This window comes from Oncorhynchus nerka, linkage group LG13, assembly GCF_034236695.1.
Source record: "Oncorhynchus nerka isolate Pitt River linkage group LG13, Oner_Uvic_2.0, whole genome shotgun sequence".
Taxonomy (NCBI): Eukaryota; Metazoa; Chordata; class Actinopteri; order Salmoniformes; family Salmonidae; genus Oncorhynchus; species Oncorhynchus nerka.
Window position 1 is genome coordinate 76154450 of NC_088408.1, and position 15378 is coordinate 76169827.

Consider the following 15378-nt stretch of genomic DNA (forward strand, 5'->3'; position numbering starts at 1 on the left):
GCAGTGTGCTGTTGAAATCTACGACCACTAGGAGAAATGCGGTGAAAAGAGTGTCCATGTTTACAACCGAACTTTCTGGTTACATTGCAGAGGATCGATTAAAGTCCCCAGGGCCCGAGTAGGCGTGTTTCGGGTTGGAAATCGATTGCATTCGATTTGGAACCGGGCTGCCTCTCGGGTGTGAGCCAGGTGGCCCTTTCAAAAGCCACAACCCTTTCAGAGCAAGGGGAACAACTACTTCAAGGTCTCAGAGCGAGTGACGTCACCGATCGAAACATTATTAGTGTGCACCCCGCTAACTAGCTAGTCATTTCACACCGGTTACACACAGATTACCGTTCGATTTGAGATTTGCCCTCCTCCCCGTTTTTGCCCGTTGATGTGAGACGGGCCCGGTGCCCCGCGGCTGAGCATAATCGAATCCGCCCATTGTAACAACGTTGGATTACAATGCGAACGCTGCAGTTTCATTGGTTTATCATTACAGAAAGGCGTGGTTAAATCTTGTTTATTCTGTTGATTATGAAAGGTCAAATGGTGGTTGAAACCTATGACATTGCAGTAGGTTTTGGCATATGAAAAGGTGAGAAATTGGCTATCTAACGTTAAGAATGGCCGGCGCACGCGCCCTCGGCTTCAAGGGATGTCTGAAGATTGGAGGCTCTCAAATAAGAAATCTGCTTAATGCAAAAGATTTCTTCCTTTTCGATTGCGATGGCGTGATATGGCACGGAGAAGAGGCAATAACTGGTGCCCCTACGGTGGTGAGTTCTTTGATCAAACACGGCAAAAACGTGTTTTTCGTTACAAACAATTGCACTAGGCCACGTAAGAATTACGTGAACAAGTTCTACCGTCTGGGCTTTACTGATGTTATGCAAGAGCAGATATTCAGCTCCTCGTATTGTTCGGCGCTTTACCTGAGAGATGTCGCTAAGGTGCAAGGTAAGGTGTTTGTCATCGGTGGAGAGGGAGTGCGTAATGAACTGTTGCAGGCTGGCATTTCTTTCGTTGGTGACGAAGACGCGCCTGACGGCACTATATTTAACTGCGCATTGGCCTCGGATGTCAAAGCGGTCCTCGTTGGACATGATGACAAGTTTACCTTCCTTAAATTGGCCAAAGCCTCCTGCTATTTGCGGGATCCAGAGTGTCTGTTTTTGGCCACTGACGTGGACCCCTGGCACCCGCTGCAAGATGGAAGGATATTGCCAGGTATGGTACCGATGCTGTGCACTAACTAACCTAGCTAGTAAACTAACTGACTGGTGTGCGTGTGGAAGAGGGGAACAGAGCTAGAGAAAAATAATAATATGTACCCTATTTCCAACCCCCATCTCTCTCTCAGGTTCTGGGTGTCTGACAGCAGCGCTGGAAGTGGCAACAGGTCGGAAGGCTATGGTGATAGGCAAGCCCAGCCCCTTCATGTTTGAGTGCATCTCCAGCCAGTTCAGAGTTGACCCAGCCCAGTGCCTGATGGTGGGTGACCGCCTGGAGACAGACATGCTGTTTGGGGCCAACTGTGGCCTGGATACCATGCTTACACTCACAGGGATCTCTCAGATGAAGACAGCCCAGGAGTACAGAGACAGTGATCACTCCACAAATCAGAGCTTTGTACCGGACTATGTAGTGGATACCATTGCTGACTTCTTACCTGCTTTTGAGGACTGACTTTGTGTTTCAGACATTTACATTTACATTTAAGTCATTTAGCAGACACTCTTATCCAGAGCGACTTACAAATTGGTGCTTTCACCTTATGACATCCAGTGGAACAGCCACTTTACAATAGTGCATCTAGGTCTTTTAAGGGGGGAGAAGGATTACTTTATCCTATCCTTCACCAGTGTTCAGTGACTCTGCTGTTATAACTGTCTTATAACTGACTGTTCAAAATATTACTAAGTTTAAGAAAAAGAGTTGTAGGATCAGGAGTGAAATGTTACTTCTTTATTCCAGTATTGGTTGTAAGAACTACTCATCCCAGGTAAAGCCATTTGTTAACATTAAAGGTTCTAGCAATCAGGTCTCAATATTGACATTTTTGGCAGTGCGTGTAGGCCTACTGTAAATATTCCAATGCATTTTTGATGTGTATAGTGGTGTAAACGTCATGTGGTCTGTGTTTCAGATATCCCTTATTGGTTTTAGAACATGTGAAGATCCATATTTCTGAATGGCCTGTGACCGTTGCAGACTTACCACATTGATGAGGCAATCAATGCACAAATAGTATTGGAGAAACACTGAAAACATTTGAAAAAGCCTTGAGATAATGACTGTCTTTTCAATGTATTATCTTGTAAGTCATTTAATACAACTGGTGCCAGTACTGTCAGTTGAACTATCCCTGTTGTGAACTCCTTTGCTGGAAGACTGAAATGTGAGATTTGACATTCATAGACTATTTCCCTTGGGTGTGGTGTTTGACATGCATTGTCAGATCCAATAAATGTATATTTTATGATATCTGAACGCTCCTGTCTCAATGAATCATTCTCTAAATACTCAACACCAGACATAAAACCAAGTTAATGTTCTAACATGTGTAAGAGTGTGTGTTAAGGTCCATTGTTCACTCACTGTGGCACAAATGCCATCTTTAAATATAAAGAAAATCACAGGCAATTTCACAGTAATCATTTTAATCATTCTTGTCCAATATCAATCAAAATCCATTCACTTCCATTATGTATCCTACTTGCTTTGTACCCGAACAAATTTGCACCAGATTAATCCATGTTAATCTGGGCCTTGAGAAATGAGCCCTTCATTTTCTTCAGTTTTGTGGCGTAATTCAGTCTGGTCCTTGTCATAGAAATATGCAACTATCGACAATGTAGTGTAGGGATGGGATAACGGGCTGGTCAATGGTACACAGATGTACTGTTGATGCCAACATTAACCTTCAAGGTTTGAATTAAGTGAAGGTGTAAAATAGTGAGCACTGAATGAGGTGGGTGCTTAACAAATAGTATAATTGGAAGATTTACTGTAATGGCTTTTCTTCTAAAATAAAACAATTAAAATGTACCCATTGAAATTAAGGTAGAATCAAGCAAAAAATATCTACAGTCACATCTTTAAAAATAAACTTTATATATACAATTTCAACATGAATAAAAACTTTATTCTGCATGACGTTTAATGAGGTGTTGCAGCAGGTCCTCTTGTTGAAGAACAAAATTAGGCAAAAAAACTGATTTCCACAGATAAGGACCTTGGTTGCATTCACTGAGTCACTCAAGTTCACTCTGGTCCACCACGCTGAAAAATAAACCAGAAGAAGAGTGGTTAGTGAGATCTTAACTGTATTACAACACTAAGGTAACAGTTAATGCACTTTGTGTACCCGGGATGCCTTCTGTAACACTACGGGCTGAATTCAAAGCACATATCATACCCATGAGTGTAGCCGTATGTTACCACCTGTTACTTTTTAAAATCAACAATACCACACAATTACAGCACTTCTTCAGTGCAACAGATAGGCATTAACCTGAATATAGTCCATCTCTTCTGCTTCCAGTGCTCTCCTGCGGTATCTTTGGGGGAGTTCCTTCACTGTGGCCAAGCTGTCTGGGGTTCCAGGGAGCCGAGTGAGAGGTCCAGGGGGTCTTGATAACGGCAGCGGCACTACAAGTGGAGGTGGACTAGGAGAGCTGACTGCTAATGTTTTAAGAGCCTCTTGGACTGAAACAGAGGAAATTGTTGTTTGTTTTTAAGCAATATTAATGTAGCTTTTAAAATCAGTGACTTTGTTTTAAACATCCTTTGTGTTTTATGTTATTTTACTTTTATTGCTTCGATTAGCACATTCATAGCACTGTTTCTATAATGAAATTGGAAAGGACTAAAATAACCTTTTCCTAAATTACACAGTCGTTGACATGTTTTTTTACATGGAAAATCAAGTCAGTGTTTCCCCTTTTATTTGAAAAGAACCTCATAACAATACCCAGGTTGGCCAACATAATGTCAAACTAACAGAGGACAAATGTTTTTAATGCGGTGAGCTACAAAGTAATATTACAATAGAACATTGTGACGCAATTCATACTGCCTATCATGTTCAAGTTAATTCAACTAATCAACATGCAACAAACACATTGATATGCAATAGGCTACATGTTGACGAACAAAGCATAATTGCATACAGTAGCCGTGTCCCTGAACAGTCAAAGGGTGGAATGTCCTCTTCAATAGGGTTAGCACTATGCATAGACAAAAAGAAAACAATAGCTAGTGCAACATCAAACTGACAAGTTGCTACTCACCATTCGGCCTGGGTACCCCCTCTCTGTTGGGAAACTTGATTAGTGGAGCATGAGGTTTCACAGCCTGAAAGGTAGTCAAACGAAACCAGACAAATTAAAATCAACCACAAATTAAAAGTAGTTGTTATGACACAATTGTCTTTTGCAGCCAGCCAGTCCTATATACTGTTTAATGTTATGAAGTGAAAACAAATGCCATATTGTATTGTAGGCCTACACATGTTTATCATTACTTTGAATAAACTGCATACTGGGAAGCTGCATGGAGATAACTAGCCAGCTAGCTACTGGACAAAATAAATGAGCTAGCTAGAGTAAACACTTTGACAGGAAGAACTACTGATTAATGAACTTGCTATGTATAGCCTTATTTCAACACCAAACCACACAAATCATGTTACACTTATGCCAGTTAGAGTGGAGCTAGTTAGTCAACTTTCATCTATATACTAGCTAACTACATGCTAACATTTTGGAATTTCATGCAGACCAACAAGGGCATTAGCACGGGTAGTTTGCTCGTTAGCTTTGGGGATGCACAGCAATAACATAAATGTCGCTGGTTTCTGACCTTGAAACCGTAACGTCTTACATTAACTAGTCAACGTTTAAATGTACTCACTTGAGTGACAAGAGTTGTTGCATAGCGATAAATTACCCAGTTAGACAAGCGTACCTGTACAACCCGCCCAACAGTCGCCATTTTGCTACTGACTTTGCCCCCATGACCTCACGGGTCTTCTTCCGGTTGAAAACAATTCGCAGTTCCTAAAAAGTACCAGAGTATTTGTCATGTGAAAATAACCAAGTCCACTGTATGGAAACCATAGGTTGAGAACAACGGTATGGATGGGATGTGATGCGAATGTGAGCTGTCAAAAAGCTAACCGGGTCACCGGCGGATAACACCGTCACATTCAGAGTCAAATACAGAATAACACATCTATGTACGGGCTCCAAACCCTTCATAATTTCTTACCTTTGTATAGATGCAGTCAGCTGAAAATAGGCTTTATTATTCGAAATAACAGTAAACGTTCAGGTCAGTTTCTCATGCCATTACTGTCAAACGTGACTTTTGCTTGTACCAACCTGATTTCTAAGAATAACACAAGGAAAATCCTCTTAATGGATCAAAATGCTGGTAGCAGACAAATTCCATCAACCACATTGAGCTACGTAGGGTCCATTGAAAATTAACATTGTTTTATACGTCCAAATAATCACTATAGGGTATAAGCAATGACAACCGCGGTTAGCAAAATAAAATAACCTACCGGTACCTTAATTTTACTCCGCCTAGAAAAAAACGGGGGATACTGAAGAATTACTTGGTCACGTGGTTAGTCTTAATTTCCTGGCGGTATATTCCATATTGAACCAAGAGCGTATCATCGAGTCGAATTTTAAAGGACGTGACGTTTAACCAATGAAAATATTGTTACGGAAATTGTTAAAATGACTTGTCCAATAGGATTAAACTTCTCACTTCAGTTGAGTAGAAATGTTGTATTGGTTTGCAAGTTAACTGCTAAAGGGAATCCATACATTGTTTGTGTATTGAAAACTAAGAAAAGGGTACGTATTATATAAACGTCTGTATTATATATTATATTTCAGTTAGTGTTAATTAATTAGTTGCTTTCAAGTTCTTACCCGACATTCCTGTCATTTAGCTGGCTAGCTAACTTTAGCTGGGGTTGTCTGCTTGCCTTTATCTAAGTCGTTCACTGATCATCTCTGGTTTCACTGACTTAGATGGAAAAGTAATTACAGAGTTAAACAATTACAGAAAATCATAGCTAAATGTCCTTTCCTTGAGTTGATTGTTCTTCTCTTTATGGTTCTCTTGACGTTGGCGGTGAACACACTGACTGACACTATTTAATTTTCCAGGCAATAATTGAACATGGAGTCCTTGGATAGACAGGAGAACCTTGCCTCAAGTCCTGAGACCATGGCATTGAATGGTTTTCAGGCTACTACGGTTGACAATGGACAGAAGGACAGCTCACCTGCAGAGATGCTAAGGTTTCTCCACAATTCTTATCTATAGATCATTCAATCATTCTGCAATACTTTCAGATGAATATGTATCATTCAGAATGACCATTTAACCAACCCATCTGTCATAGAGTATGTAATACAGGTAACTGCCAAAATAATAGAAACACTTGAGTAAATGAGGGATGCAAAGTATGAATCAGGTGCTTCCATCCAGGTGGGGTTTCTTCGGGAAACGTGCCTCAATGAAGGGATGGGATAGCCCCTGTACTTCAGCATGAGGACGAAAAGGGCAGTTTTCCTGGAAAATTAGCAGTATTGTCGATCTTCTCAATGGAGCAGTGTGGATAAAGGTACAATTTTGAGCACAGTGGCATATCCCATCCCTGCATTGAGGTACTCTTTCCCGACCAATATCTCGTGCCGGCTCCATGGTTTCTTAATGTAACCATGACTGCTTTACGATCTCAATGCAGCTCAGAATGGTTGGTATCTTCTGGCAAGGTGCAATTGAAGCTGTTCTGGCTCGTGGAGGCCCAACGCCCTATTAAGAGACTTTATGTTGGTGTTTCCTTTATTTTGGCAGTTACCTATGAATATAGCTGACACTTCTTAACAAGACTTGGTATTAAATTCTACATTCATGAGTGTTTCTCCCCTCAGGATGAAAGAACAGATGTCAAATCAATGTTTTGAGATGGCAGTGAAGCTCCAAGCAGGTAAATTACATTACCTTTATTACTGAATTGGGTATGCTGATATACTATGTGACAATAAGACTGTAATTATTTAGCCATTTCAAATGTTCTTTATCAGGAAAAAGCAAAAGATCTTCTTGCAGTGCATCTGATGCTGAGAAAGACTTGTGAGTGTCTTTAGTTTGCAATATCGTCTCATGTAGGCCTATCCATAACCAAAAGGAATATTTTCTCAACTCATATTTTGAAAATGTGGATTTCTTTGTCTCTGGGTAATCCACAGGCTGGATTATGCAAATACCTTGGAGGAAGCAAAAATCATTCATTTTAACAAGACATTGGCCTTACACAGGTAACTATCACATTTCTGTATTGATATGTAAAGTAATGGTCTTTCAATCCATTAATTACTAGTGCATTAGTTATGATAAGTCATGTGTTGCTTGCAAACCCTTTAAGTAGAAGTTTGGAGCATCAGTTCCATTTGGACAGTCTACATTATTTATTTTTTTGACTGATTATACATTGTGTTGTATTTGTCAGGATGCAGGTGTGGCATGCCATCTCTGAGAAGCTGAAACAGAGTGATCCAGAGGCTGTGTAAGTCCAACATGAGCAGATTGTAACAGCCTGTTTGCATCCCAAATGGAACTCAATTCCCTATATAGTCCACTACTGTTTACCAGAGCCATATTTACTATATAGGAAATAGGGTGCCAGGAAATAGACCCTGTCTTATTGATAGCAGTTCCTCCTAAACTGGCCTTTGAGAATAAAAATATTATTAACACTACCATTGATGTACTTTGGGATTGATTTGAATTTGTTTGTAAAAATGTCAATTACACAAACCACCAATAGTTATCAGTTGTTTCCCTACCGACATTGTTATTACACTTTACCTGCCTATACTGTACATAACTAACGTTACCAATTTAAAAACATGTAACTATATATTTTTAGCACTACTTGATGTGGTGTGGGGCCTGTATATTTTTATTCCAGAGCAATGAGGGGACTGACCAGTTGTAGCCTAGACCTTTGTTCAAAGATAAAGACACTTCAGCAGGTGGGTGCATCTGTTTTCAATATGGTTGGAAGTTTTCAACAATCTGATGGTGTGATTGTTATCCAACCGTTTTATAAATGAGAACAGAATGTTTATTGTTTTCATCAGAAAAACGGTGCAGTCATTGGCTTGGCTCTGCTGTGGTGTCACCAATTGTTGCAGATTTATGGAATGCTCTTTCTGACCTCTTGTTTGCTTTGTCAAAAGGAATCATGTGAGCTGCAGAACCAAATCACAGATGTTAAAAAGCAAAGGCTAGGTATTACATCACCCACACTATTACTGCTTTACCAAGGATGTACAGGAAAGTTCAAATGTATTTTTTGAACCTACTCTTATGAGGGTGTAAGAATTCACTAAATTTTAATGAAGATTAACAATCACTTCTTTAGTGAATGTTTTCGTACTTTGCCTTGTAGTTCAGGAGGATAAGTGACATGAATAAAATCCCTCAAGCATATTTTATTCTTTGACATATGTTTTATTTATTTTTCTGCAGATCTAAAGCGTCTCACTCATGAGAAGATGAAGGAGATGGATGAACTGAAGAGGAAGAGGGAGCACCCAGAGGCAGAGAAGTACAGAAATGTCCTGCAGAAAGGCCAGTCTCATCTGGAGAAGTACCAGAAGATGGCCACCATCACACAGAATGTCCTGCGGGTAAATTGCACTCTATATCTTTAAGAATACAGCTCTTTATTCTTAGGGTGTGTCCCAATAATATCTCATTTCTTTTGAAGTGTGCACTTGATTACTTCATCTCACAAATCTGAAAGCTTTGGACTCGTGTGAATGTCCATGATATTTCTTGTACCAGTCATTTCCTTCCAAATCAGTAAAGGGATGTGGGGAAGGAGATTTAATTGGGACAGAGCCTTGGTGCCAAGAGGATGGTAGCATTTTACCTGTTCTGTTAATAATGTCAGAACTCATGATGCTATGTTGTTTTCTTTCTCCAGGGGATCATCATTGCCAGTAAAGTGAACTGGAGAAATGACCCCAAATTGAGAGACATCTCCATGACGCTGGAGGACATTCCCATCTCTGAGGAATGAACTTTCCGCTTGGAAGGGAAACATTTCTGTGACATTGTTTATATGTATAATATGTTCAGTTATCAAGGGAGAGGGGGGAGAGAGATAACATTAACTGATGTTAAGAGCACTTGGTAAAGTGCATAATACACTGCATCAGAGATGGACATATTTTTGTAATAAACCATTAGTTGTTTTTACAATAAAAAGCATATTTGTATTGACCATGTGTTTTTATGAATAAAACTGCTGTTCACCAGTTTTGAAATGTAGTAAATGTTTTAGTGAAAGGATGGGAAAGAAATGTGATGCATGATGAAACCACAAGTGTATGGCTCTGCCAGTAGATGGCGGTACGCACCAATCGGCAAAGGTTTCTACCATTCTAACCACGGCAGCACATTTCCTGCAGACGTCATAAGTCAGGATATTTCGGTTATTTGCACGTGTCGAATTTTTTTGTAATTAGTTTTTCTTTGAGAGTGTCTCAGTCGATTGAAAAATGCCAAAAGTAAGGGCAGAAAAGAAAACCAGACAACACCAACAGGTTAAAAACCAAGGTTTGTTTCAGCTGTTTCTAGTATCTAGCAGCTAACAATTGGCAGTGGCTTAGTGCGAGTCGGAGCTAGCCAGTTGCAGATACGTTTTTAACAAACGTTAGCTAGTCAGGCTTATGGCTATATATATATATATATATATAGGCTAGAAAGAAGACACTCATTATTGATCTGGCGTGATTTACTTAACCATGCGTTAGCTAATATCTGGCGTGATTTAGTAGATACTAAGTTAGCTAGTTCATTATGTTAACAGCGTAAGGTGGCGTTGCGGTCTAAGACACTGCATCTCCGTGCTAGAGACCCTGGTTCGATCTCGGGCGGCACAATTGGCATAGCGTCGTCCGGGTTAGGGGAGTGTTTGGCCTGGGTAGGCGTTCATTGTAAAATAAGAATTTGTTCTTACCTGACTTGCGTAGTTGAATTAAAAACATAAAACAACTGTTTATGTAAATGTATTCTAGGGGTCATGTTCAACACTGGCCTTGGTCAACACATCTTGAAAAACCCACTGGTAGTCAATGGAATCATTGAAAAGGTAATGTACTGGTTGGAACCACTTTGTTTACCATTGGTAAAGGTCAAGGATCACAACCACCCCTTCTACAATTTTCATAAGCATGCACAGAAATGCCTTCACATTTTCAAGCAGCTGTACCCTCTCTGGTCAATATTACATGATATTGATAGGAAGGCTCACTGACTGACATGTTCTGATTCCGATATCCATGTTGGCAGGCTGCTCTCAGGCCGACAGATGTGGTGTTGGAGGTGGGACCTGGCACAGGAAACATGACTGTCAAACTGCTTGAGAAAGCCAAAAAGGTGAGAGATGCGTTCTTACTGTCAGTGAATGTTTGTAGCTAAAGGCTTATTTGAAGCTTCTGGTACTTACTGTTGCTTTCATCTTCCCCTTGTCTGAAGGTAGTGGCCTGTGAGTTGGATGGTAGGCTGGTTGCTGAGCTCCAGAAGAGAGTGCAGTGCACGTGAGTACTTGCCATAACTTAGCTACTGAGATACATTTACAATTCCTTAAAAGGAGAGTATAAGTTGAAACTGTGATAGTGACATCTGTGTTCATTGTCTGTAATAGGCCTATGCAAACTAAACTACAGATCTTAGTGGGGGATGTCCTGAAAACAGAGCTGCCTTTCTTTGATGTCTGTGTTGCCAATTTACCTTACCAGGTAAAACTCATCACCCTCAGTAACCAACACTTACCCAGTTCAGTAGCATAATTCTGACAATAATACATACCTACAGAAACATGTTTCATTGTTGTTTTGCAGATTTCATCACCTTTTGTCTTCAAGTTACTTCTGCACAGGCCTTTCTTTAGGTAAGAGACAAGAGAAGCTGGCTGGTTCCAGAGCTGCAAAACTCCCCTGATACTGTCAGACTTTTTCTCCCGTTGGACTAGTAACCAAAAGGTTGCAAGTTCGAATCCCCGAGCTGACAAGGTCCAAATCTGTCGTTCTGCCCCTGAACTGGCAGGAACCCACTGTTCCTAGGCCGTCATTGAAAATAAGAATTTGTTCTTAACTGACTTGCCTAGTTAAATAAAGGTAAAAAAATTTTTTTTTTAAAAAGTGAGATATTTAGGGACATTTGAGTGATGTGCATGGATCTCAAGTTGGGATTTGGCCAAATCAAAGTGTATTTGTTATATGCACAGGATACAGTGTAGTGTACACAGTACAATGACATGCTTACTCGCAAGCTCTCCTCATAAACAGTGCAACAACTTAAACAACCGCTAAAACCGTTTGATTTGGTGTCTTGTCAGATGTGCAGTGCTGATGTTCCAGAGAGAGTTTGCCATGCGTCTGGTTGCCAAGCCTGGAGACAAGCTGTACTGCAGGCTATCCATCAACACTCAGCTGCTGGCTCGAGTAGACCACCTCATGAAGGTCAGTGGGATCTCTTGCTTGCGTCCCAAATGGGCTCTGGTCAAAAGTAGTGCACTATATAATAGGGAATAGGATGCCATTTACATTTTGGGACAGAACCATTGACTCAGCCATGAAACTGACATTGTGCATGCAGACTGTTGTGTTTCTCAGCTATGTTTCATTCTTGCTTCATTCTTAATTCTCATTTCTCTCTTGCTCAGGTGGGGAAGAATAACTTCCGTCCTCCTCCTAAAGTGGAGTCGAGTGTTGTCAGAATAGAGCCTAAGAACCCACCACCTCCTGTTAACTTCCAGGTAAGTGTTAGTTCTGTGAAGGTGATTGTATAAGAGACATGGTTCACTGTCACCTACATGGGGAAAGATATGAGTTTAAATGTTCTGCTGCACAGTAGGTCTTGTGATCAGGTTTGTAATCTTGCCTCCAACAGGAATGGGATGGTCTCGTCAGAATTGCATTTGTGAGGAAAAACAAAACCCTCAACGCAGGTTTCAAGTGAGTACCAAAACAAATCATATTCAAATCATTCTTGGTCATATCCTGTCAGCCTCAAATGGTTGTGTGACAAGCTATAGCCTGAAGATGGTTCTTTCCAGGTCCACTGCAGTTGAGCAGCTGTTAGAGAAGAACTACAGGATTCACTGTTCAGTACACAACGTGGTAAGCACACACATGCCAATATTCCACTTATGCAGTCTATATTTTCACATTCTGGATGTGGTTGGGTGATTTATTACTAGTTAACGAGTCATTACATTTGTTTGTTTCTGGAACAGGAAATCTCAGCAGACTTCAGCATCACTAAGAAGATTGAGAGTGTTTTGCAGGAGGCTGAGTTTAGTGAGAAGCGAGCCAGGAGCATGGACATAGATGACTTCATGGTGTAAGTGGAGCTGGACTATTCTTATGTTTGCAGTTTTTTTTGTTGAGATTCTTCATGTCATCTGTCTTCTATCCAGACTTCTCCACGCGTTCAACTCTGCTGGGATCCACTTTTCCTAACTGGACAGCTGAGGACTGTGCAGGAGCGCAATATGGTGGAAACATATCCAGTTGTCAAACCTCCAGTGTTCTTTAAAGAACAGAAATTGGAAGCTTTTATGGATTGAGATCACATCCAAGATGCATGTGATTGTTTGGATGATAACTACTTTCACTGGCTGGAGGAATGCAGCAAGACACCTCAGACTCATGGACTACCTTCATCATGCCTTTTATAAGAACATGAAAGCTGGTGATAAGTGAAATTGTTTGTTTTGCTGAAATGTACATATTTACTAAGCGGTAACAGGTATAGTTGATGTTCATACATAACAGGTGACACAAGTACCTGTTGAGATGTGTTCTATGGTCAGCCCTACAGTATGTGCTTGGTTGTCATGGATAGGTTGAAAAATATACTTTGTCAGATGTCTGACTCGTGGTTGTTGTGTGAGGAGCCCTGAGCTAATCTTTGTTTCATGAAGTTATACATTTACATTTAAGTCATTTAGCAGACGCTCTTATCCAGAGCGACTTACAGAGCGACTTACAAATTGGTGCTTTCACCTTATGACAATTCATGACTGCTTTACCACCATAAAAAATGACCAACTCTTCATCGGAAAGCCATATCAGCAGGATAGTAATAGCTAAGGTATGCAAAATATAATGACATAACTTGGGAGTATTCAAACAGGCTTTGCTGCACTATACCCATCTCCCTATGAAGTCTGCCTCTAGATGGTGCAACTTCTGCTGAGTTACAGGGCCAGAGTCACCACAGTCCCACAAACAAAGGACATCACACTGCTTACTACACACCCTATCATTTAACTAGAGGTTTTCCTACCCATGACGACTGGAATTTAATAAAGGGCTATATATAATGCGTGTCGTAGCTCGATTGACATTTAAATGCAATATTCACGGTAAACCATGCACGTCGGTGCAATCGGAAATACCATTTAAATATCAACCGTCCTGTAATAGATTCTGGATTGAATCTAGCCCAAATTATCAAACTGTGTTACTCAGCCCTGTAAAATCCAGGTTGTATTTTGACTGCATGTGCATTTGTCAGTTAAGGAGACTATTGAGAGGTTCTAATGGCATTTCAGTGGTGCAGGTCAAGGGTCAAATCAAACGGGACACATCGAGCGTTGGGCCAGTAACCGAAAGGTTGCTGGATCGAATCCCCGAGCGGACAAGGTAAAAATGTGTTCCCCGGGAGCTGAAGAGGTGATTAAGGCTGCCACTGATTCAGAGGGTTTGGGTTAAATGTGGAAGACACATTTCAGTTACCACTGACGAGGTATCCCCTTTATTACTTCCGCCAGTGTTACATCTGTGGCAAACACAGAAACATACGCAACAGTAGGTCGGTAGTATTTACTATACATTTGTCTTTACAAAGTTAAATGGGTTAAAAATGACTTTTTACAGTACTAAATAACAGGGAGAACAAAACAGAATCAAACTATAGACAAGGACTGGTAAGACATGAGAACCACAACTAGATTTGACTTCCTCTCAACTCAGGAAATTGAAGAGGAAAAGGGAAAGAAAGACTGGCCCTACAGAGTAATGTCTATTCTGTACAGTGCCAACTGAGCAGGGAACCAACCACACGTGTTGGAGGCCAACAGAGTTGCACATGCATACATGTCAATCAGACCTACCAGAATACACAACACTGGTGTTGTAGAACCCAAAAGCACAACCAACATGGACGTGTCTGATGAAGACAAGTCAACAGCCGTTCAAGTACAAAAAAGTAAAATAAAAAAAAAATAGAACCGGGCAAAACAAGAGTGAAAATTTAAAATCAGCTATAAAAAGGGATCCAAGGTTGCATTCCCCTCGTTATTTCTGATGACATCCGTGGTGAGCCTGATTAGATGAGTCCGTTTCTTTGTGACAGCTGTGCCACGTTTTTATAGTCATGTTCCTGTATGTGCCACTGCCCATTCCACACACAAAGACCACACCCCCCTCCCATGTCAGGTCTGGTCTACAGCAGGGCACGTGGCCTCTTAGGATTGATCTGCTTACTGGCTTGTTCCTCTTCATGGAGCGACGAGCGGAACGACTTCACTTTATCTGAAAAGAATGGAGCAGAAAGAGTGGATTAGATATTACTGCTTATTAAAAAAATACAATGATTCATGTTAATAAAAGTGAAACCTAATACTGAATGTCAACGGTGATACATGCAGAGAAACCAAAATCAACAAAAGAATGAAAGAGGTGGAGAATAATACAAATACGCCAGGAGTCAAAATAAAATGGCTAATTTTGAGCATGTGGACACCCCTTCAAATGAGTGGATTCGGCTATTTCAGCCACACACGCTGCAGAAAGGTGTACAAAATCGAGTACATAGCCATGCAATCTCCATAGACAAACATTGGCAGAAGAATGGCCCGTACTGAAGGGTCAGTGACTTTCAACATGGCACCATCATGGGATGGCAAATTTCTGCCCTAATAGAGCTGCCCCGGTCAACTGCAAGTTCTGTTATTGTGAAGTGGAGACATCGAGGAGCAACAACAAGCTCACAGAACAGGATCGCTGATGCACGTAAAAATTGTCTGTCCTCGGTTGCAACTAGGTTTGCAAATTTTGGGGAATATTCAAAACGTGGAAACTTTCCATGGGAATTAACAGGAATATATGGGAATTAATGTAAATATATGCTAATTAATATTAATACCATTTAAAAGTAGATGTTTTTTTGCAATGGATATATTTACCATATCATATGGAGACAGAAACAAACATTTGACCTTATAAGTAGACATAATTGCAAATTATTAAATCCTTCCAATATCAATTTAAAAAACAA

At 40.5% G+C, this 15378-nt stretch overlaps 5 protein-coding genes across 13 annotated transcripts in view; 3 read left to right on the top strand and 2 right to left on the bottom strand.

The window, feature by feature from the left end:
• Positions 1-30: 30 nt before the first annotated feature.
• Positions 31-2472, top strand: LOC115140158 (chronophin-like). Of its 2 annotated transcripts, XM_029678318.2 has the most exons (3): positions 31-1215; positions 1349-1479; positions 2135-2472. In XM_029678318.2, exons 1-3 carry the CDS (start codon positions 612-614, stop codon positions 2177-2179), a joined length of 780 nt encoding a protein of 259 aa, XP_029534178.1. In that variant the 5' UTR covers positions 31-611; the 3' UTR covers positions 2180-2472. The 2 variants fall into 2 exon arrangements, with proteins under 2 accessions (XP_029534178.1, XP_064882779.1); XM_065026707.1 differs by lacking the exon at positions 2135-2472 and having other exon boundaries at positions 48-1215; positions 1349-1813.
• A 159-nt stretch (positions 2473-2631) lies between these two features.
• Positions 2632-5599, bottom strand: kgd4 (alpha-ketoglutarate dehydrogenase subunit 4). 3 transcript variants are annotated; one of them, XM_029678325.2, is made up of 5 exons: positions 5373-5599; positions 4957-5048; positions 4281-4344; positions 3503-3696; positions 2632-3270 (listed from the first exon to the last, which is right to left on the bottom strand). In XM_029678325.2, the coding sequence occupies exons 2-5, from the start codon at positions 4981-4983 to the stop codon at positions 3253-3255; spliced, it is 303 nt and encodes a 100-aa protein (XP_029534185.2). In that variant the 5' UTR covers positions 4984-5048; positions 5373-5599; the 3' UTR covers positions 2632-3252. The 3 variants fall into 3 exon arrangements, with proteins under 3 accessions (XP_029534185.2, XP_029534183.2, XP_029534181.2); XM_029678323.2 differs by having other exon boundaries at positions 4903-5048; XM_029678321.2 differs by lacking the exon at positions 5373-5599 and adding an exon at positions 5260-5366 and having other exon boundaries at positions 4903-5048.
• A 151-nt stretch (positions 5600-5750) lies between these two features.
• cenph (centromere protein H) lies at positions 5751-9346 on the top strand. Its single transcript, XM_029678320.2, has 10 exons — positions 5751-5858; positions 6177-6311; positions 6948-7003; positions 7101-7149; positions 7266-7334; positions 7526-7582; positions 7988-8051; positions 8259-8310; positions 8551-8711; positions 9011-9346. Exons 2-10 carry the CDS (start codon positions 6190-6192, stop codon positions 9104-9106), a joined length of 726 nt encoding a protein of 241 aa, XP_029534180.1. The 5' UTR covers positions 5751-5858; positions 6177-6189; the 3' UTR covers positions 9107-9346.
• A 151-nt stretch (positions 9347-9497) lies between these two features.
• dimt1l (DIM1 dimethyladenosine transferase 1-like (S. cerevisiae)) lies at positions 9498-12969 on the top strand. The gene is made up of 12 exons (XM_029678319.2): positions 9498-9645; positions 10107-10180; positions 10381-10467; positions 10567-10628; positions 10736-10829; positions 10932-10981; positions 11429-11552; positions 11756-11848; positions 11983-12047; positions 12149-12212; positions 12329-12435; positions 12512-12969. The coding sequence occupies exons 1-12, from the start codon at positions 9588-9590 to the stop codon at positions 12552-12554; spliced, it is 921 nt and encodes a 306-aa protein (XP_029534179.1). The 5' UTR covers positions 9498-9587; the 3' UTR covers positions 12555-12969.
• Positions 12970-13831: 862 nt separating this feature from the next.
• LOC115140157 (kinesin-like protein KIF2A) overlaps positions 13832-15378 on the bottom strand; it is a 31469-nt gene continuing 29922 nt past the window's right edge. For all 6 annotated transcript variants that reach the window (XM_029678313.2, XM_029678312.2, XM_065026708.1 and 3 more), the window contains one exon: positions 13832-14633. In XM_029678313.2, coding sequence (XP_029534173.2) covers positions 14545-14633 — 89 coding nt within the window. In that variant the 3' untranslated portion in view covers positions 13832-14544. The remainder of the gene's footprint in view (positions 14634-15378) is intronic.

Bases quoted from the DNA above. Each gene is read 5' to 3' on its own strand.
- LOC115140158 (XM_065026707.1), top strand. From the start codon at position 612: ATGGCCGGCGCACGCGCCCTCGGCTTCAAGGGATGTCTGAAGATTGGA. The intron at 1,216-1,348 runs GTATGGTACCGA...TCTCTCTCTCAG, and splicing joins AGATGGAAGGATATTGCCAG to GTTCTGGGTGTCTGACAGCA.
- kgd4 (XM_029678323.2), bottom strand. From the start codon at position 4,983: ATGGCGACTGTTGGGCGGGTTGTACAGGTACGCTTGTCTAACTGGGTA. The intron at 4,345-4,902 runs GTGAGTACATTT...ACTACCTTTCAG, and splicing joins CAACAACTCTTGTCACTCAA to GCTGTGAAACCTCATGCTCC. The intron at 3,697-4,280 runs GTGAGTAGCAAC...CCTCTGTTTCAG, and splicing joins GGGGGTACCCAGGCCGAATG to TCCAAGAGGCTCTTAAAACA.
- cenph (XM_029678320.2), top strand. From the start codon at position 6,190: ATGGAGTCCTTGGATAGACAGGAGAACCTTGCCTCAAGTCCTGAGACC. The intron at 7,583-7,987 runs GTAAGTCCAACA...TTTTTATTCCAG, and splicing joins CAGAGTGATCCAGAGGCTGT to AGCAATGAGGGGACTGACCA. The intron at 8,052-8,258 runs GTGGGTGCATCT...CTTTGTCAAAAG, and splicing joins AGATAAAGACACTTCAGCAG to GAATCATGTGAGCTGCAGAA.
- dimt1l (XM_029678319.2), top strand. From the start codon at position 9,588: ATGCCAAAAGTAAGGGCAGAAAAGAAAACCAGACAACACCAACAGGTT. The intron at 10,629-10,735 runs GTGAGTACTTGC...TGTCTGTAATAG, and splicing joins CAGAAGAGAGTGCAGTGCAC to GCCTATGCAAACTAAACTAC. The intron at 12,048-12,148 runs GTGAGTACCAAA...GGTTCTTTCCAG, and splicing joins ACCCTCAACGCAGGTTTCAA to GTCCACTGCAGTTGAGCAGC.